Source organism: Dermacentor albipictus, chromosome 2 (genome assembly GCF_038994185.2).
Source record: "Dermacentor albipictus isolate Rhodes 1998 colony chromosome 2, USDA_Dalb.pri_finalv2, whole genome shotgun sequence".
Classification (NCBI taxonomy): domain Eukaryota; kingdom Metazoa; phylum Arthropoda; class Arachnida; order Ixodida; family Ixodidae; genus Dermacentor; species Dermacentor albipictus.
The window spans coordinates 42672034-42693740 of NC_091822.1; the positions used below are offsets into that span (position 1 = coordinate 42672034).

General features: G+C 50.3%; 1 protein-coding gene across 3 annotated transcripts in view; it reads right to left on the bottom strand.

Annotated features, from left to right (window-relative positions):
- Positions 1 to 21707, bottom strand: part of LOC135912784 (3-oxoacyl-[acyl-carrier-protein] reductase FabG-like) — a 98416-nt gene that overhangs the window by 54170 nt on the left and 22539 nt on the right. For all 3 annotated transcript variants that reach the window (XM_065445333.2, XM_065445331.2, XM_065445332.2), the window contains exon 2: positions 12669 to 12808. In XM_065445333.2, coding sequence (XP_065301405.1) covers positions 12669 to 12808 — 140 coding nt within the window. The remainder of the gene's footprint in view (positions 1 to 12668; positions 12809 to 21707) is intronic.

Genomic DNA, 21707 nt, shown 5'->3' on the forward strand with positions numbered 1-21707 from the left:
GCGGCCCTCGCAGCAGCACTGCGCGTCCTCATAGAGACAGCAGCGATGGACGCCCCACTCGGCAAATGTGCGTCGCGGCCCTTGCAGCCCAGCAAGCCCGGCCCCAGCATGGATAGGCGATCTCCGAAACGTCGGCCGCGCATCCTCCAGTGGAATGTCCGCTCGATGCGCTGCCGTCACGCTGAACTCGCCGAGCACCTCTCACTACACGAATACGACGTGCACGCGCTACAAGAAACTTACGCGCGTCCCAGCGAGTTTAACCTCCCCGTATTTGTGGCCTATCACAGTGCCACCGAATTCTAGTCGCAGACCTGCAACAAGAATCATTGCTGTGACCCGCTGCATTCGCCTGGACGGTCCCGCGCATCTCTGTATGTTCGCGCATGTCTCGCGCAAGCCGACGTAAATGTCACCGACATCGTAACCAGTGGAATCGAGTGCGTGGCCGTGACTGTGCGTGTTGGGGGTGCCGACACCTGTGTCGCCAGTGTTTATGTTCGGCCCGTGCGTCGGTGGGACAACTCGTTCGTGGTTTCACTTGTCGCTCGCATCGGAGGTGACTGTTTGGTGTTGGGTGACTTCAACAGTCACCACACAACATGGGGGTGCCCGTACACCGAGCCTCGAAGTAGGGACTTGCTGAACTCCATCCTCTCTGCGGGCCTCCTACTTCTCAACACCGGCAGTCCCACATTCGTGCGCCGGGGTGCGCGGAAGAGCGCCATCGACTTGTCGCTTGTGAGCGAGGGTTGCCACTACGAGTGGCGACGCAGCCGCGACACTCAGGGCTCCGATCATTACCCGATCTCCCTCGAGCCGCACGATACAGCCCATGGACCGCGGCACTCCTACCGTGTTACCGACTGGACACAGTTTCGGAAACTCTGTGCCACGCCCCCTACTGCGAACACGGACTTCCTGACTCACGTGACACGTTGTGTCGGCGCCGCTACGAAATGCTGTTCTGTGCCTGCGGGAACGCCGGTGCCCGACATCAAGCTGCTTAACCTTCGAGCTGTCCGGCGCCGCGCTGAACATCGAGCCATCAAGAGTGACAGGAGAGAGGATGGGACTCTCTACAATCGCCTTGATGCGGCGTGGCGCCGTCATGCCAGGCAGCGGCGCAATCAGAGCTGGAGCAGTTTGTGTGTGTCGCTCGACGATACGCGCAACAGATCTCGCCCGTGGCGCATTCTCGGCGCTCTCCTTCGACCAAAGTTCCTCGCTGTCCGGCGCTTTCCATCGCGGTCGCACAGGGCTTGAGCGCAGAGCAGCTCGCGGACGCGTTCGCCGCCGCCTTTGCACCGCCGCCGCCGTTGCTTCCGCCGGATGGCCCAGTTTTCGAGCTTCCCGAGCTTCCTGAGCACAACAAAGCCGCTCTCCTCGCGCCGCTTCGCTACTGCCCGACGAACAGAATTCTGCAGCAGGTGAAGGCGCTGTGCACGGAGGACTTCACCTTGAGCGAGCTTCGCATCGTGCTCAACGCTCGTAGAGGACGTTCTGCGCCGGGCGCGGATGGAATCACCTACCAGACGTTGCGAAACATCGACGACGAGCAGCTCCCATCGCTGTTGGAGGTGTACAACCATGTCTGGCGCACCAGCGTCGTCCCTCCCGAGTGGAAAGAAGCAACCGTGGTACCTCTCCTCAAGAGTGGCAAACCGCGAAGCAGCGTGAGCTCCTACCGCCCGGTTTCACTCACGTCTGTCGCCGGTAAGACACTCGAAGCTATGGCACTTCGTCGTCTGGAGTGGATTGCGGCGGCACTCGATGCATTCCCTCCCGAGCAGAGCGGCTTCCGCCGGCTACGCGCAATGGCTGACGCCCTGGCCGAGGTTGTCGCTACTCTCGAGCAGGCGGCGAGCCGTCGCGAGGCCGGCTACCTCGTCCTGCTCGATGTACAGGGCGCCTTTGATGAGCTGCCGCATTCGACGATCGTCAGTGCGCTGCACGAGCTCGGCATCACCGACCGGCTACTCGACTACGTGCGAGCCTTCTTGTCTGATCGCACACTTCGGGTGCGGGTTGGAGGTGCACTCAGCCGGCCGCGCAGTGTGTTTTCTGGTGTTCCACAGGGCAGTGTTTTGAGCCCCTTTTTGTTTAATCTTGCCCTCGAGCGACTTCCGGACTACATCCCAAAAACGACGTCGCACGAAGTGCGGGTGGCAATCTATGCTGACGACATCGCCCTCTTTGCGACTGGCCCTACTCAAGTCGGCTATCAGGTGCGTGCATCTGTCCAGACTGCAATTGACGCGGTGGACCAGTACAAGGGAAGCATCGGCCTCCAGCTGTCGGTGACCAAAACAGAGGCACTGCTGGTGCACCCACGAGGAACGCGAGCACGTTCCGAAGCTCCACCGCTGACTTTGCGCCGTTGCCCTCTCCCGTGGCGCAAGAGCGTCCGTTACCTCGGCCTGCAGATCGGCTGCCGCGTCAACTTCAATGCGGCTGTCTCCCACATCTGCAAGCAATCAAGGAAAGTCGCCAGCGCCGCGCGCTCTCTTCTGGCGCGTGGACACGGATGCACGCCGCAACTCGCACTGCGCGTTTACAACTCTGTGGCCACATCTAGGGCACTCTACGCCCTCCCCACCACCAGCGCTCGATCGGCGAATTGGAATGCCATTGACATGGCGCACCGTACTGCGGTGCGAGACCTATACGGCCTCCCTCGCTCCTCCCAAGTAGGGGCGACACTCGCGGAAGTGGGCAACTGGCCGCCATCGCTTCGTGCACGAAAGCAGGCGCTCCACCAGATTGAGCGCCTGCAGCGCTCACCACAGGGCCAGCGGCTCGTCTGCATACTCCACTCCCTGCCGAACTCGGGAATGAGCAAGTGCGCCACCGAGTTCTCAAAGCTCATCGGGTCGTTGCCACAGTTCGTCTCCCTGCCGTACTACTCCAGTCTGCTCGACGTGAACATCGCGGTGCCTGGCGTCGCATCAAAGCGCCGAACTGCGGTGTGCGCCATGAGACAGGAGACCGCCTCCCTACTGCACGAGCGACTGGCAGGACGACTTCTCGTCTACACCGATGGCTCGGTGACGCCGGACGGGTCTGGTGCTGCGGCTTGCACGGCACTGCACATCTCGGAAACGCGCCAGTGCCGATTGCGCTTTGCCGCGTCATCGACAGTGGCCGAACTCGCTGCCATTGACCTCGCTGCCGACCTCCTTTTGGAACATCCGAACATTGTGTCAGCGGCCATTCTCACTGACTCTCGTGCGGCGCTTTGCATGCTGGCCAGGGACTACGGCGGAGTGCCCCTTGTTGTTCGAGTTGGCTGCAAGCTGCGACACATCGTGAATCAAGGCTGCGACCTGGCGCTTCAATGGATACCCGCACACATCGGATTGCCAGGCAACGAGGAGGCTGACTCCCTCGCCAAGGCGGCGCACGGTGAGCGCTTTCCCCTCACCCACTTGGTGACGAGCTTCGACGCGGCCAAGACAGCGGTTCTGCGCAGCCTCACTGCGCGACAACCCGATCGGCGCGTCGCGGCGGGAACGCCCCCGCGCCTGCTCCCGCGCGCGGGCCTCTCTCGGGCTGACTGCGCCTTCCTTCTCCGCTTGCGTATCGGCTGCGACAAAACAGCGGCGCGCACACACAGGCTCACGGGAACCGGCAGCCCCGTGTGTGGTAACTGCGACGACGTGGAGACACTGGAACACCTTCTGCTTCACTGCCCGGACTTCGGGACCGAGAGGGAGGCACTGTACGCCTCCTACCGCCGATGTGGCTTGCCATCCACCACCTTGCAGTGCCTACTCTTCCCCAATGCTCACAGTTCCATCACCAATCGTGCATTTTCGGCATTGATGGAATTCTGCGAAGCAAGACACCTCAGAGCGCGGCTGTAGGCCCCGCAAACGCTTAGCTACATTGTCGTCTTTTCTTTTTTGCTATTCCGGTCTCTCTCTCATTTTACTTCCGGTCACTATCTCCATCTTTTTCTCCGCACACCCCTTTCCCCGTGCAGTGCGGTTGAGGTGTCCTCCTGTGAGAGACAGTTACGGCACTGCACTTATCTCTTCCATTTCTCTTTAATAATCACTTCACTTCACACGCTATCATGCGTCTCAGAATCTGCCCACCAGATTGTTGAGAATATTAGCCTTCTCAACTCAAATTAAAGGTCTAAGGAGCTACTATGTGTCGAGCCTCAGAGAAATGTAGAGGATCCGTCGATAATGGTTGCCAAATCGTCGTTACCTATCAGGTTTGCCGATTCTTCACCTCCACTGTTCATCGTAACACTGTCCCATCATGGGTGGCGTGCGTTGAAGTCTCCGATAATTTATGTGGACCAAGGTGCATTTGGACGGCAAAACTCTGGTGTAAGGGTTAAAATTACTTTTTAGGAGGTATTTAGCCTCCAATGATCGAAAACACGCACTGGTTATGCCTTACTACCACAAATGTATTCATTAGAGGCATGTTCCGCGACCATATGTCGGGCGTACACCATGTCACGACATATGCACAACAGAACCTTGTTTCTGGAAATGCCTTTCCGTGACCAAAGTCGCTAACCTCCTGATGGTCGGAGGAAGGGAGATAGAATGTCGCGCTTGGAAACAATCACAAAGGGTAAATGGTATTTCAATATGCGTTGTCGAAAATCTCAAAGGCGTCCACGTAGGCAACACGCGTTCCACTGCAAGATAACAGATCGACACATGTACTATTCAAATGTACAAGTTCTTGCTGATAGCGCCATATTGAGATACTACGTAGAGCTGAAAAAAGTGGCTCTAGGGTATTCATTATTTGTAACGCAGTAACGCTGATGGCGTGCGTAGAGCTGGAAACACATCACACATTGTATTCATCAGTTGTCTAAGCATGCTTTGGACCTGGGCTTCTTCAAGTTTGTCAGCAGGACGCATCACTGAACCTTGGTCCGTATGATCCTTGCGAGAAGCCATTAATGGCAGAGAAGGCCAGGCAACCTCAGCAGCATCTTGTGTGGGGCAAGTCATTGTGGGTGCTCCAACTGGACTCGATATACCGGCAACGATCGTTCGTGCTTTCCGTATGCTTCGTGATTTTGTTGTCGGCTGTGCGGAAAAGATGCCGGGCATTTCTGTAGCTTCTGGTTCATATGGTCTGGTTGTACTGCTGGCACGCTTGTGCTTTTGCTGTGAGCGGCGTTGCCGTCGGGGCACAGATGCAGCTGCCTCACTCTGGGAAGAACTGTTTCTTACCATCTCTTCGAGCATCCATATTTCGTGTATTATTTTTGGAAACAACTTGGAGGTCGCGTCATTAGATCCAGCATAGTTGAGACACTTTGGTGCTTTTACATGCGAATGTTCAATTCGGTGACTCCCACCACATTGTCGAAACGTTACGGTGTTCTTGCAGCCTACACTAACGGGACCTATCGACTGGCATCTGTTACATAGTAGAAGCTCTGGCAAAGATGGCGGCACAGGGTTCCTTACATAGCACACACTTATGAACACTGGTGACAAAGCTGGCAAAGACAAGCTTAATGCAACGTGACTGCCAGAAGCGGTGAACATTCAATATCCGAACCATTGAGGTCACAAGCTAGCAGAGATTCGCATCCGTGATTGGAGAGGCCACGTAAGAGATCACACCAATTAAGGTATTTTTCACATACATATTGAAAGGACCCACCGGAATAATGCTGAGGGTCTGAAGTTCCTTCAAGTTCTCTAGTATCATTGGGTTTACCGCATCAACCGTATGTTCTTGCAGGCTTTCATGCAAACTTCATGCATCTGTGCCGGCGCTATATGGCCGAATAATTATGTTAAGAATTGCCTATAATGACTTTTCAGGTTGTCACCTGTTGATGTAGCCTTATGTCCTATCATAAGGAACTGGGCGTCCTTAGATGTTTCCTTTTCAAACGACGACCTTTGGAGATCGTAAATCCACGCTGTGACTCCATTGCTACTTTTATGGAGCTTACCAAAGATTCGGGGTGCCCCATGCCTCCACTCACGATATCTTCCATCGGGAGCCATGTAGGTATCGGATGGCTGACTTCAGGTAGCCTTGGTGGAAAGCCTTCCCCCCTTTCTAACGGAAGGCGCCCTCGTGAAGGTGGCAGATGACAAAAAAAAAACACCAGAAAAACACAGCGGACGAAGCACACGGGAGAACGCTCTCATTTAGTCTTCTTCCTCCGAGCTCACGCAGGTAAGCGTTGGAACGCACTGTTCAGGCCGATAGGCCAGAGGCAACTAGTGATAGTCTAGGACGACGCATGCTTTTATCTTCGTGGCACGCTCTGATTTGTCCTCTCGAAATGCGTTGAGCAGTTTATTGTGGTATTGTATTGGTAGTACGCTGCTGTGAAAGAAGTAACAATATTGCTGTTTTACGACATCACGCTCAATGTCCACGTCTGATAGCTAGAATAGCAGCTTGGGCTCGTTGGTTTTCCATCTTGCTAGTAACAGCGCAAAATGTAGACAAGAGACGAGACAAGAAGACACCACAAGCGCAGCGCTTGTAGTGTCTTCTCGTCTCGTCTCTTGTCTACATTTTGCGCTGTTACTAGCAGCACGTCTCATCGGTTGTGTTTATATAAGGGCGCAGTAGCCTTACTTCTCATACTCATCATGACACTATACTGGGAAGCGGCAACAAGAAGTGCAACGCTTGTCCCTGACAAATGTAAAGTTTGTCACTGATGTGTTATCTTACTTCTATCGTTTCTTTCTTTTTCTACTCCGCGCTTTCTCACCCTGATAGCGTGTAAGTATTGATTATGGTCAGCGGATGATTATTTTTCTCGACGCTTTTGGGACGATAATTCTCCATGCGAGATAAAACAATGGAAAGAACGCCTAAAAGATTCTAATCATCAAAATCTGTTACTGCTGAAGAATTGGATGTCGTCTTCTGTGCAGGTAGCCTCCACCTGCTATTATATTGTTCATAGTTTCAATTCAGCAATAAGTGGAACCTGCATAGTTTCTGTCCACATGGTGTCTGTGCCTAGCGTTTTGCTCACCCTGTGGTCACAGTGTGAGCGAACGTTTGTGTACGATGGACAGCAGTCGTCTCTTCTATGTTATGAATCAGTACGTAAATTTTATGAGCTATATAAAAAACTAGGAGCCATTCCAGTCTGTTAAGGTGGATGGCCAGCGAATCTGCTTTGCGCATGACACAAAGGTGACCCAGGATATTGAACGAAGGCATGAACATATTTATTGCCCTATTCTGCGGTCATCGCGACAATTTAGGTACGCACACACATTCGCCTATCAACTCTGTTATAAAGTGCTGCCAGTGGCTTCGCAGCTTGTTTCTTAGGAAAGGCTTCATGTCTGTGGCAGGGACAGCTGAAGGACGAATACCCTGCGATGCCATTGATTTGGCGATATCGTCGGCAAGCACATTACCCTTGATTCCTCTATGGCCGGGAACCCAGCATATTACTACATGCCTATGCGATAAATAGATGTTGCATAGGAGTGAGTAAAATTCCTTCAAGACATTGTTTCTGTGCTTTTGTAGAGAAATGAGTGCTTTTACAAGAATTAACGAGTCTGTGAATATGATTGCCCTCTCAAGTTTCAGCTTCTTTATATATTTTACTACAGACAATACTGCATAGGCATCTGCAGTGAAGATACTTATCAGTGCGTTTAACACATCAGTTTCAGAAAAAGAGGGACCAAGAGCAGCGTGATACGCCAACATGCGATTTTTATGCGTCTGTCTAGAATTCGCTGCAGGAGTTCACTGCAGGAGTACTTCGATTGAAGTTCATGGAAGTGCTCAGCGATTTCGAGGTCAGGAGAATGCTTTGTGAATTCTACAAAGGATATGTCACAGTCTATCACGTGCCACTCCCAGGGCGGTAATAGATTAGCTGGAGCCATTAGCCGATGTTCGAGTAATGGGACATCCATTTCGTTGCTAAATTCTCTTACACGCAGTGAGAAAGGCAATCTCATAGAGGCTATATTACTAAAACGTGTTTCACACGTCAAGTCGTAAACGATTGTGAAACACGGATGTTCACTATTAGAGCTCACCTTTAAAAAATTTGTAAAGCTGGTGTATGTTCCCTGAAAATGGAGTGACTACTCATCTGACTCTACGTATAAACTTTTGATAGGGCTTGTTCTAAATGCGCTAGTGGCCAGGTGGATACCCAGATGATGAAAGGGGTCTAACATCTTTAGCGCACTCGGGGCGGCAGAGTGGTAAGCCACTGCACCATAGTCCAGCCGTGATCGAACTAGGCTCCTGTAAATATTCAGTAAAGACTGTCTGTCGCTACCCCATGTTGTGGGGGATAGGATTTTAAATAAGTTCATTGTTTTAAGACATTTTGCTTTAGGACAGTTTATGTGAAATTAAGCGTGGAGTCAAGTATAACACCTAGAAATGTGTGCTCTTTGTTGACAGGAATTTGTTGTCCGCCCAGTTCTACACAAGGATCTGGGACCAGGCCTCTCTTTCTTGTGAACAGAACACAATAACTTTTGTGGGGGTTGATTTTAAATCAATTAGGTCTGCCCACTTGGACACCTTGTTTAGACCCTGCTGTACCTGTCTTTCGCACACTGTGAGTTTGCAGGATTTGAAGCCTATTTGTATATCGTCTACGTAGATGGAGTAAAAAATGGCTATTAGCACTGAAGCACGAAGTGTGTTCATCTTAACGATAGAGAGAGTGCAACTGAGTGCGCCTCCCTGGGGTACACCAGTTTCCTCTGTGAATGTACGCGATAGTGCATTAGCTATCTTCACCTGAAACGTACGGTTTTGTAGGTAGCTTTCGATAATGTTTAACATATCGCCATGGACGCCCAGCGCCGACAGCTCGCGCAATATTTCGTACCGCCTAGTGGTATCGCACGGCTTTTCCATGTCAAGAAATACAGATAGGAAGGTTTGTTTATGCACGAAAGCATCGCGAATGTTTGCTCCTATACGCAAGAGATGGTTGGTTGTAGATCGCCATTGCCTGAAGCCGCATTGAAGGGGGTCAAGCAATTTGCTGGACTCTAGGAAATGTACGAGACGGTGATTGATGATTTTTTCAAAAACGTTACAAAGGCAGCTCGTAAGCGCTATAGGCAGCTATAGTAGACGCTATAGCGCTATAGCCTATAGCGCTATAGTAAGCGCTATAGGTAGCTGGTCCGCAATGATGCATCTTTACCGTGCTTCAAAACAGGGATCATAATAGCTTCTTTCCATTTAGATAGGACGTACGCGGCAGCCCATATAGCATTTAAACGGGCGAGTACCGTTATTTGAGTATCGCTGTGGACATGTTTAAGCATGTCGTACATAATCCTGTCAGGTCCAGGTGCAGAACTCTGACATGCAGCCAAAGCAGCTGTCAACTCGGCAATGGTAAAGGGCAGGTAATATAATTCATTCTGTCTGCATTTATGGTTGATGGCCTCGCATTCTGCTATTTGCTTGTGCTTTTGCAATCCCTTGGAATAATTATTTGAGCTGGAAATCGGCTCAAAATGTTCCCCGAGTGCGTCAGCTTGACCTTCTAAGCTATTGCCTTCATCGTTTACTAGGGGCAACGGATGAATTTCTTGTCCCTTTAGCCTTGTAAGCCCGTCTCACACTTTAGCCGCTTGAGAATATGAATTTATTGCTGAAACGAACCTCTACCAGCTTGCCCTCTTGGCCTGTCGTCGCGTTCATCTTCCCTGAGATTTAACCTGTTTAAATTCTACAACATTTTCGGCCATACGGCATTTACGTAGTTTGCCGCAAGCTTTATTTTGTCTCCTCCATGCATCTCTACAGTCGTCATTCCACCAGGTGACCCGTCTTTTCAATAAGTTCCACTTGTTTGAGGGACGAATTTTTCTACTGCATCAATGTTAAGAGCGGCGAAATATGATACGGCATGATCTATGCTAAAATCACTTATAAAATCTGGTAATATGTAGGTGGATTTTCGAAAGCATTCCCAATTAGCCTCGGCTCGTTTCCACTGAGGAACAGGTGGAGGGGAGTCATGTTGCGTTACTAAGTTTAGAGTTAATGGGAAGTCCAAATGGATTTTTAATTCCACTCTAAGACCACTCTAAATCAGGGAAGATAGAACCAGAACCGATAGACTGGTCTATTGAAGAGTATGGATTATGCTGTGAATTATAGTAGGTAGGTTCTTTCCTATTAAAGAGGCACGCACTGGAGTTTAAAAGGAAATTTTGAATAAGTCGACCTTTCGCGTCGCATCGTGAGTCTCCCGACATCGGCTTATGAGCGTTAAAATCTCCAACGAGTATGTAAGGCTCTGGAAGCTGATCAATGAGGTTATAAAAGTCTGTTTTTTTGAGACGCTGGTTCGGCGGTATACAAATGAAACACACAGTTGCTAATTTATGAGAAAGAATGACCCAAACTGACACTACCTCAAGGGGCGTGTCAAGGGCGATGGGTCCGCAAGCGACATATTTGAGGGCTACTATTGCTACACCACCAGAGGTGGTAGCCTCGTCGCGGTCATTCCGAAAGACAGAGTAATTACGAAGGAAATTAATGCTTGTAGGTATCAGATGTGTCTATTGAACATACAGCAACCTTGGATTATGTATGTGTAACAGTTCTCTAATGTCGTCGAGGTTACGTAAAAGTAATCGTATGTTCCACTGTAGTATTTGTGTCTCTATTATATATAAATGTGTTCGGTGCTCAGTGCTTAAGAGTGTGATATTCGTTCACGGGCCCTTTGCGGGCGCTGTGACGGGAGTTTTGTCTTTTTTGGAGCGGTCGAGAGAGGCTCGCCGCTCGTTAGGTGCTGGTGGCGCCGTCTGGCTGGTAGTTGTGTCCATAGCCTCTTGCGAGGCGCTGGACAAGAGCGCTGAACAAAGCGTTCTTGCGAGCGCTTTGCTTGACGAGAAGGCCTCGGCACGTTGGACGAGACCTTCGAGGCCTCCTGCCCGGAGGTTGATGGTCCCTTCTTATGGATCGGCAGAGCAGCGCTAGCTACAACCACCGCGGGGGCAGGTGGCGTAACTGCCAACTCACTGCTTATGGGTCGGTCAGCCGCCAGAAGCCCTTGTGTCGCTGCCCCCTGACACGTCACATCGGCAAAGGTGTTCTTGGGCAGGTATGAAAGCCGCCTGCGTGCCTCCTTGAAAGTTATGTTTTCCTTGACTTTGATTGGAACAATTTCTTTCTCTTTTTTCCAGGTTAGGCGTGACCGCAAGTATGCGGCGTGCTCCCCTTCACAGTTTACACAAAGGAGAGTGTTCTCGCAAGCTTCAGAGGTATGTTCATGGGCACTGCATTTCGCACAGGCTTGAGGGCCTCGGCAGCTCTGCGAACTGTTGCTGAAACGTTGGCATTTGAAACATCTAAGGTGATTGGGCACATATGGCGTAACACGGAGGTTGATGTACCCTGCCTCGATTGACTCGGGCAGGACACTCGAACCGAAGGTGATTATCAAGTGTTTGGTGTGGATTTCTTTCCCATCTCGCCTCATCGGAATTCTTTTGACATTTATAACATTCTGTTCACAGAAGCCCTCCAAGAGTTCAGCCTCAGTGAGCTCCAGCAAATCATCGTCCGAGACAACGCCGCGGGTGCTATTCATCGTGCGGTGCAGGGTTACAACTACTTGGGTCTCCCCAAATGATACTAGTTTATGAAGTTTCTCAAATTGCTTCTCATGGCGGAGCTCCAATATGACGTCACCGCTAGCCATCCTCGACGCCTTATAACCAGGACCAAAAACTTTGGTAAGGGACTTCGATGCAAGGAATGGCGAGATTGTTCGCACTGGTTTAGCTGGTTTTTCAGAATAGATGACGTGGAAACGAGGGAAAGATTCTTTTTGCCGCCCAAAAAATTGGAATACTTCATCGGTGCGCCCACTTTTCTGAGGGCGATCAGGGAGTGGGGTGAATGAGATAGCCATAAAGATTTGTGAGATTTCGGCTGTACCGCCACCCACCCACCGTGGAGTCCTACAAGGGGACGCTGCAGGACCTGTGAAACACGGCCTGAAAACGGCAGCTGTACATTACCATTATAACCAAATATGAAATAACCTAGGTTGGTTTTAACTTAAGTTTAGCCCTTGCTGCCTGGAAAAAATTGGACGTAAAGAGACGCCAGAACTAGACAGGAAAGGTGGAAAGTAAGGGAAAGACGAAGGTTGTAGGGAGAGAGAGACAGGAAAAGCCAACTACCGATTTCCCCGATTGCGTCAGTCCGGGGGTGCCGTCTATACATGAAGCAGAGGCCAAAGAGGTGTGTTGCCTCGGCCGGGGGTCCTTAAAGGTCTGAAGGTCCGAACACCAGGCATCGGCTCAACCCCCAGGATCCCCCTTTCCCCGGACACGGCTAAGCCGCGCACGGCTACACGCGGGAAGTTCCAACCCTCGTGTGCTCTGGTACGTGGTATCGCAACGCACCAAGCGGCTGCTGACGCAGACGCCCCTGCGGCGATGCTGTCAGTTGACCACGCTTCTTAGTTTCTTGTCGTTTATTATGAACTTTGCTTCCTTTTCATTCTCATACAGAGCGGTAAGTTAAACGCGCTGCCATTTCGGCTGTACCCTTAGCTTAGCGGAATAACGTTTCTGACGAACAAATTCCGTAAGAACAGGGCGAGTTAGAGTCGATTCCGCCCGTGATTTAGAGCTGTGGGGTTTTAATGTGCCTTCGAGGCCACTCACCTTGTCTTGAGGAATCCCCTTCGCGCAGCACGCCTCAGCCACGCTTTCCAAGGCCTTTTTGTTCCTTCCAGTCAGCGCAAGCCAGCAGCCATGGGAGGCGAAACGCACTGCCGTAGCTTCCCCGATTCCTGATGAAGCACCTGCCGGGATAAATTGAAGACAGCGCTGTCAAAGTGACGTGTGGCTCACCTACAAACCTTTGATAATCATTATTATTATTTTGCCAGAATGAATCAAGAGTGCATTGAAAAAGTATAGAGGATGGGCGTTTCACGACCGAAACCGTAAGCTCATGTAAGTTAGACGCATGGTGGCAAAGTCACATTGACCGACGAACTGAATGTGCCTTTTGTCAGGCAAGCACAGGCGACCGATGTCTGAGCAGACAGGAGCTGGTATGGAGCGACGGCTTTAGCGACAGAGCGTACACCTTCACAACAAAAAGTACTCCACCACTGTTCAGCGGGACAGAGCGCATTATGCCTGGAGCAGGGGCTCCCAGTCTGTTCGTCTTTGGGGAACCAGGGTGCCGCCGAAACCCGGCCCCCTCTACCCAGCCCCTATATATTTTCCGACCGATGTGCTTCTCCACGATCGCACGATGTTTATTGCGGTGTATCACATGAATGGCTTGAAACAAATGAAGTGGACAAATTATCTAACATCGGAAACAGGGCAACAATGCTCCCGAGCGCGTATGCGGTCGAAATAATTTCGCCCGCACGTGGAACACTAAAGTCCCGTTCGCTGAACCCTGTTTATAGGTAGCCTTGCTTTAGAGGACAACACATTAAACCCTTCCGTTATTTCCATCTTTTTTACAACAAGCATAGGCAACTGATGTAGTTAGCGTAAGGAAACTGGGACAGAGAGTGCTACTGACTTCACGTGAGCTGAGCTGCACTCCTCGCATCTAAGCGTCTTATGTAAGATCATACGAATAAATACGACAAAAACTTCTAAAAAGCAATTGTAGCAATAAGAAGAAACAATTATGAAGGGAGCGATATGTCGCAAGACAGTGGCAACGGCAAAAGTATATTGCACAGAAGTTCGCCTATCATTACAAGCTTACGCAAGCAGTAGCTGCTGAGCTATTACAGTTCCTTTATTGGCAGAGCTATTATTGCCCAGGTGATACGACTTTCCTCTCATCCTATGCAAATGAATACTATCGTCTGTCTTGTTATTTGATTAGAATGTCACGACACAATTGATGGGTACGGTGGTGCACTCGCATGCATGATAACGTGAGGCGGGATGGGAGAAAGCGCTGATCTAGCAGATCCCTGTTTATGCACCATCAACTCAAGGGGGCACTGTGATGGGAACGAAAACAGGCATAAAATATATCTGCGAAGAATAAGGTGTGGCAGCGCCACTTGTCAATGAAAGGACGTTAACGGGAGGATTGCTATCTTGTCTTTCTTTGCACAGTCGAGATAGTAAGTGCTCGCCCATATTCAATGAGTGCGCTATGTTACACGGACACAAGAACGCAGAAACGCGTCTGAGGGTTGAGGCCTGGGATATCAATAACAGTGGAAGTGGATGTGTGAGCCAGCCCTCGACTAACACGCATAAAAAGAAAAGAAATTCCTAAACAGTTATCTGTTGCGTAGGCCCGCACGTACTTCTGATCGACAGGTGGCGCTACCTTACGTGAGCAGGCGCAGGCAAGCATTGTGCCTTTATTTTCCGCCACAATGTGCCTTTCAAATAATCGTCGGCGTATGTGTTTTCTGTAGCTTTCGTGACAATGCCTTCGCGCCTTACCTTCTTTCATGATGAAGAAACAAGAAGCAAGAAAACCGGAAACAATGACGAATCTAGGAAGGATAAGTTTAATGAAAATACGAAGTTGGTTGAAATAGGCGGGCTTTCACTAGATTGATAACTGAGCCCTATCATATTATGAAAGCGGGTGATGAGTGCGTAAGCCAGGCTTTTATCTTATTGGAGGACGAAGGAGGTGGCTCGTCGGAATATGTCACAATTTTCTTGTCTTTTTTTATATTTTTATTTCTTACGATCTTGTGTGATGACGCCAAAGCTAGCCGATATGTTCGTTCACGTGCCAGCAAAGTGAGAGCCTTGCTTTGCTCCTTTTCCCTGCTTAAGTGTGTCCATGCAGTACTTAGTGACAATGCAATTATACCGACTATAGCTGCACTTTATAAACTTCTACAAAGAGTGGCGCTCTCTCCCATTTACCATACGTGTACACAAACACAGGCTGTATTGGCGCCTCTGAAAATGATGATGCATTGCGTCGGCCTTTTCCTTCTGTTTGATGCTTTCCGAACATAATGCAGACATGTTTCTGTACTGTCTTCGTTTGCAGCATTGCCAGACTAGGCTGTACACATTAAGTTCCAAGAACCTTCCCTACATGTCATGTACAATCGCGTTTAGAGCATGAACTACCATAAAATTTAAAATATAAACTATGTTGCAGCTTAAGTGGATATACATCAACCAATGCCTGCGTTTCGCGCTGTCTTTTTGTAAAACGATATCGTCGCATGACGACAACGGCGCCCAACAACATTAACACATTGAAATGTCTCCCAGTAACCACTTACGAAGCAGTCAGTAATGCATTACTTATTTAACTTCCACAATCAAAACATCAGTGATCGAAAAGAAATACTTGGCGGACGCAGTAGTTAATTATTCAAGCGAGACAATTAGAGGCAGCCCAAAGAGAAGGCTCACGATTCCCAGGCATTAAATAAACAGCAGCGTCGATTTTATTCACTTATTTTTGCCATTGCCACTTGAGTTTTTCAGCGGTTTTATTTTGAAGCGCAAGTCGCACATTCAGACATCCGCGGCACTCTAGGAACTCTGCGCCGATGGCGGTGGGTCTGGGTGGGCGCAAATTGGACTACAGCTAAAATCTCGCCTTTCTTTTTATCGATGCACTGCGCGATTATGTTACCCTAAATAAAGTGGCAATACAGTCATCCTCCCTTTCTTTCCAATTTAGTGCGGTTGCACTCTTCCTAGACATAATTCTCCATCACTGGCGGCTCTTAATATTCTCTAAGGGGTGCTTCTGTAACCGCATACACCCCTATTTGTTCTCTGTTTAACTGATCCTCAATCTCTACCCACTTTCGCTTTCTTCCGCCCTTCATGTTTAAGTAGTCTATTGCATGAAGAACACTTTTTCTTGGTTTCCTCCTTTTTCTCCTATTCACGGCGATGCGATTTTGAGGTTCCCCTTGAAGACCTTGATTATCCCTGCACTGGCTTGCTGATCGGCCGTGGGCCGGGATGGGTGCTTAAAATTGTCGTCCAAGACTGTGATTGAAGTTGATCCCGTCTCGTTGGAAACCACCACACCTTCTCGTTTCCCTGTTTGCTTCTACAACCTCGAAGCCTTTCTCTCGGCTCATTGTCCATATGGCATCATTAGCAGCCGCTATGGCTCTTTGTAAGTGACAGTCGCGTACAGGCACTTCCGGCACCCTGCGCACCGCGATTTGCACCTGAGGGCACAGCTCGCGCAAGTCGTGTAAGCCCTTCGCCCAGCCCTGGGCTAGTCGTGTCCCTTTCCTGCTTAAGCCGTCATTTAGCCCACCTGCTACTACGACAAGGTTGCGTCCGTGGGAATTTTCTGCGAGCTTTGCTTTTGCTCGCGCCATGACAGTGCCAAATGTCCGTCCTTGAAATGTCCCTACCAGCACTTATTTGTCACCTTTCACCCTCACCACACTTGCCTCTGAGCATCTAGCCAGTTTCAGTCACCGGTAATAATCACACGACAAGAGGCGGTCTGCAAGGGCCAAGGCCCTTCAAGAAAGGTACAAAAGCAATCAGCACACCGCTTATGTCGATGCAGCAAAGCAAAATCACCAAACTTACGTAGTGAACGTCGTGACAGGAAAGGGAAGTATCCTCAACGCTCGACCATAAAAACAGTGTCCACCGTGGAAGCGCAAGAGACTGCCATTGCTTTGGCCATCATGAACCCCTTCGTGCAAACTGTCATAAGCGACTCAAAAAGGGCAATAGTAAACTTTTCGAGAGGCAGCATAGGCGTCTGTGCAGCGCGAGTCCTACGGCACTTTACAAATGAAAATACTGTAGAACTCGTATGGGTCCCTGCCCATTTGGGGAATCAAGGGAATGAGGAGGTGCACTGGGTAGCCCGAGGTCTAATCAACCGGGAGGTGTGTCCCTCAGACTCGTATTCCATGGATGAGGAACCGACGACATACCACGAGATCACAAACTACTACAAGCAAAAAAGGCGAATCTACCCGCCTCCAAACGCTAGCCTCACGCGAGCGCAAGCCTCAATCCTGCATCGAATCCACACTAAGTCGTTCCCCAGCCCACATTGGCTGGCCATAATTACCAACGGGAAATGGAACCCAATATGTCAAAATTGCACAAATCAAACATTGGCTACCCAAAATCACATTCTTTGGGGGTGAGAGGGCGTACCCCTTCCCAGGTCGCTCCTGCCAGCTCTCTCACAACAGACGTGGGAGGAGCTGCTCAGAACGCCGGATGAAAAACGAAAAGAAGCCTTCGTTGCCTGGGCCGAAAGGGTCGCTCCTCGTGAGGGGCCATCCTACGACTCGGGCCTGCCAGATAACTGAGCAGAACCTCAATAAGGTTGTTACCACAACCACCCTTTCAGTCTCTGCTACGGCCGAGGCCTCATCCTGCTTGCCTTCGTCATGCTTTTCTGGGTGATTTGTACTTGACAAGGGCATTGACCCATGTGTTCCAGCTTTCCCATTGTGGCCGCATCAAGGTAGGTGCCGCACTTTCGCGCTACTCCCTCTCCGCGGTGCGCTAATTCCACGTGCTCTGTTGGCTAGCTCTCTCCTGTAACGTGGGGAGACTGCGTTCCATTGTCATGACCTTTCCAATTCGCAATTGCGACCCTGTTCAGCTTTTCATAGGCTGCCTGAACTCTTTCTTTCACTACTTTCTGTGCATCATTCCGAATAATTAGCTAAGTTTTGAACTCTTTGACCTGTTTGACGAGCTCATCCTGGAAAGTCTCTAATTTCTTCAGCCTATCAGCGAAATCACTCGATTTACTCTCCTTTCTCATCCTTCCTTTTCTCTACCTTGAGGGAACCCCGCGCACTGCAAGCTTTACCGTCGTTCTTGCCATGTGTTATACTTCGGTTTTTCTAATATAAACACCGAAGCTTTCAGAACACATGACTTCTAGAAAAGGCCGATACGCAAGGAATATAAATCGTCATAATGCTACAAAGTAATTGTCAGCAAATAATAATTATGGGGTTTTACTTGCCAAAACCACTTTATGATTATGAGGCACACCGGAGTGGGGGACTCCGAAAATTTGGACCCCCTGAGGTTCAATCAGCTCCTAAATCTAAGTACATAGTGTCACGCGCTAAGGCAAGAATGAGCAGCAGGATCAGCAGCCAGACACCAAAATGTCAGACAAAAGGAGGACGGTTCACCAGCCGGCGCAAGATCCTTGACTTCGTCGTCTTCAATCACCGTTTTTGCTGGGCACGCAGCGCTGGCTCAAAACACCAGGTGGCATTATTCCCCCTCCCAACGGAGCATCGACTCGATGCTCAAACACAAAACGCACATGGAAACTACACAAATTAGGTAAGACAAGAAAAGTGCGGGGGGGGGGGGGGGGGGAACGCGCTAGCACACATACGGAAATGCACACGGAAAAATGTGTTCTGTGGTCGGGAACAAAAAAAAAAAACGCTTCACAGTTCTTTGGAGGAAGACGCGACGACAGCGAAAAAAAAAGGTTGTTTCACTAGTACACTTCACCGTGTAAAATACGGCTTGAGGCGGATCACATGTACAGTCTCTGCGCGTGGTAAACAGCGCTTGGACGATGGCAGGTCTCCATCTGGGATCACTTCATAGTTCACGGCGCTTACACGCCTTAGTACTGTGTATGGTCCGAAGTACTTGCTGAGGAGTTTCTCGCTGAGGCCTCGCCGTCTAATGGGTGTCCAAACCCAAACTTGGTCACCAGGCTCATAGGTAACTTGTCTATGGTGGAGATTGTACCTTATTGCATCGGTACACTGCTGCTGTCTTATGTGCACGCGGGCCAGTTGACGCGCTTCCTCGGCGCGCTGAATGTACTCGTCGACGTCAGGAGCTAACTGGTCGAGCTGGTCGGTATCTTCATATGGCATCATGGCGTCTAGCATAGTTTGGACATCTCGACCATAAACGAGGCAGAATGGCGGGAAGCGTGTAGTTTCCTGCGTGGCAGTGTTGTACGCAAACGTTACGTACGGTAGGATTTCCTCCCACGTCTTGTGCTGCACATCCACGTACATAGCGAGCAAGTCTGCCAGTGTTTTGTTTAGTCTTTCTGTCAAGCCGTTAGTCTGAGGGTGGTATGCAGTGGCCTTTCGATGACTCGTGTAGCTCAGCTTGAATATGTCATCCAGAAGCTTCGCCGTAAATGCCGTCCCTCGGTCAGTGATGATGAATGACGGTGCGCCGTGCCGAAGCACAATGTGATGCATAAAAAACTGGGCAACTTCAGATGCTGTCCCGCGTGGTAGTGCCTTCGTCTCAGCGTAACGCGTCAAGTAGTCAGTTGCGACAATGATCCACTTATTGCCGGAGGAAGACAAGGGAAATGGTCCAAGAAGGTCCATTCCAACTTGATCAAACGGCGTACGCGGAGGGCCGATGGGTTGTAGAAGGCCTGCCGGCTTGCAGGGTGGTGACTTGCGGCGCTGGCATTCACGGCATCCTTTCACGTAGCGTTTGACGCTAGCAGTCAGTCTAGGCCAGTAGTACAGTTGCCGTACCCTGTCCAGAGTCTTTGAGTAGCCCAAGTGACCAGATGTCGGCTCGTCGTGGGAGGCTAATAGGATGTCGTCGCGGAGGGCTTGAGGTACTACTAGCAGATGTGGTTTGTCGCCGGCACCTGTTTCTTTTGTATAAGATGCCCCCTCGTAGGCAAAATGACGACAACCGCCGCGAAAGTGGGCGAGGAATGGACGCGATGCCGCCTTCTAAGTGATCGATGACGGGTCTTAACTCAGCGTCCGATCGCTGTTTAGCGAGCAGATCCGGCCCACTGAGGGCTCCCAGAAAGGCGCTGTCGTCTTCCTCGTCAGGATTCGGAGATTTAATAGGTGCCCGTGATAACGTGTCAGCATCTTCATGTTTCCTGCCTGACTTGTACACGATGGTGATGTTGAATTCCTGGAGTCGCAGACTCCAACGTGCCAATCGTCCAGAAGGGTCTCGGAGGTTGGTCAACCAGCACAAAGCGTGATAGTCGGTCACAACTTTAAATGGCCGCCCGTAGAGATACGGCCTATACTTTGTGGTAGCCCAAATAACCGCGAGGCACTCCTTCTCTGTGGTGGAATAATTGGACTCTGCGCGTGACAGAGTGCGGCTCGCGTAGGCTATGACTCGTTCAGTGCCGTCTTGTCGTTGCACCAGGATAGCTCCGAGACCGATATTGCTGGCGTCAGTGCGTACTTCTGTGTCGGCATCCTCATCAAAATGACCGAGCACGGGAGGAGAAGACAAGCGACGTTGTAGGTCCGCAAAGGCGGTCTGTTGTGCATCAGTCCAGAGGAATGGCGTGTCGTCACGCGTAAGGCGAAATAGCGGATCTGCAATCTTCGAAAAATTTTCAATGAAGCGTCGATAATATGCACACAAGCCCAAAAATCGTCTGACAATTTTCTTATCGGTTGGAGCGGGAAAAGCTGCTACGGCAGCAGTCTTCTCAGGATCAGGCCGAACACCTGCCGCGCTTACGACGTGACCAAGGAACTTCAGTTCCTTGTAACCGAAATGGCATTTCTCTGGCTTGAGTGTAAGGTCAGCCGATCGAATGGCTTCGAGTACATTCCGAAGGCGTCGAAGGTGCTCGTCAAAAGTTTCCGAAAAGACAACGACATCATCTAGATAGACGAGGCAGCTTTTCCATTTGAGGTCAGCGAGAACGGTATCCATCATTCACTGAAATGTGGCTGGAGCGGAACAGAGCCCGAAAGGGAGTACTCGAAATTCGTAAAGGCCGTCCGGAGTTACGAAAGCAGTTTTCTCGTGGTCATGCTCATCTACTTCAATTTGCCAGTAGCCGCTTTTCAGATCGATAGAGGAGAAATACTTCGCGTGCCTCAGCCTGTCCAGAGAATCGTCGACACGAGGCAACGGGTACACGTCTTTCTTTGTGACGTTGTTTAGCTTCCGGTAGTCTACACAAAATCGAAGCGTGCCATCTTTCTTTTTAACAAGAACGACTGGCGATGACCAGGGACTGCATGAAGGCTGGATTACGCCGTCTTGAAGCATTTCTTTCACCTGCGTTTGAATAGCATGTCGTTCCGTCGGGGAAACACGATAAGGCTGTTGCCGTATGGGGGGCACGTCGTCATAGGTGATGATACGGTGTTTCGTAATCGATGTTTGACGTACCTTCGACCACCGTGCAAAGCAAGAGTGGAACTCAAGCAACAGCTCGCGCAGGGGTTGTCTGTTCTCTTCAGGAAGCATTGGACTAATGTCGACGTTGCGTAGAGGTGCGTCAGCAGTGCCGGTTGCCTCGGAAACAAAACACTCAGTGACATCGGCGATCGGGTCGGCGTAGGCGATGACAGTACCGGGGAAAAGGTGCCGGTGTTCGTAGCTGAAGTTGGTGACAAGAACCTCACAGTGGCCATCGTGGAGATCGACAAGGCTTCTTGCTACGCAAACACCATGAGAAAGCAGGAGAGGCCGATTGCTTTCTACGACTGGTTCACCGTGTGTGAGCTTGTCACATGCCACTTGAACCACGACACTTGCACGCGGTGGTAACGTGAAAGCGTCATCGATGACACGAAGAGATGCTCGAGGGTGGATGGTGTTGGTCGTCGCTGTGGCGCTTTTTGTCGAGAAAGTGACGAGGCGTTGTCGAATGTTGATTATAGCGCCGTGCTCCCTGAGAAAGTCCATGCCAATGATTAGGTCTCGAGAACACTGAGGGAGAACGCTCAAACTGGCAACAAACGTAGAGCCGCGAATCTGTATTCGTGCCGT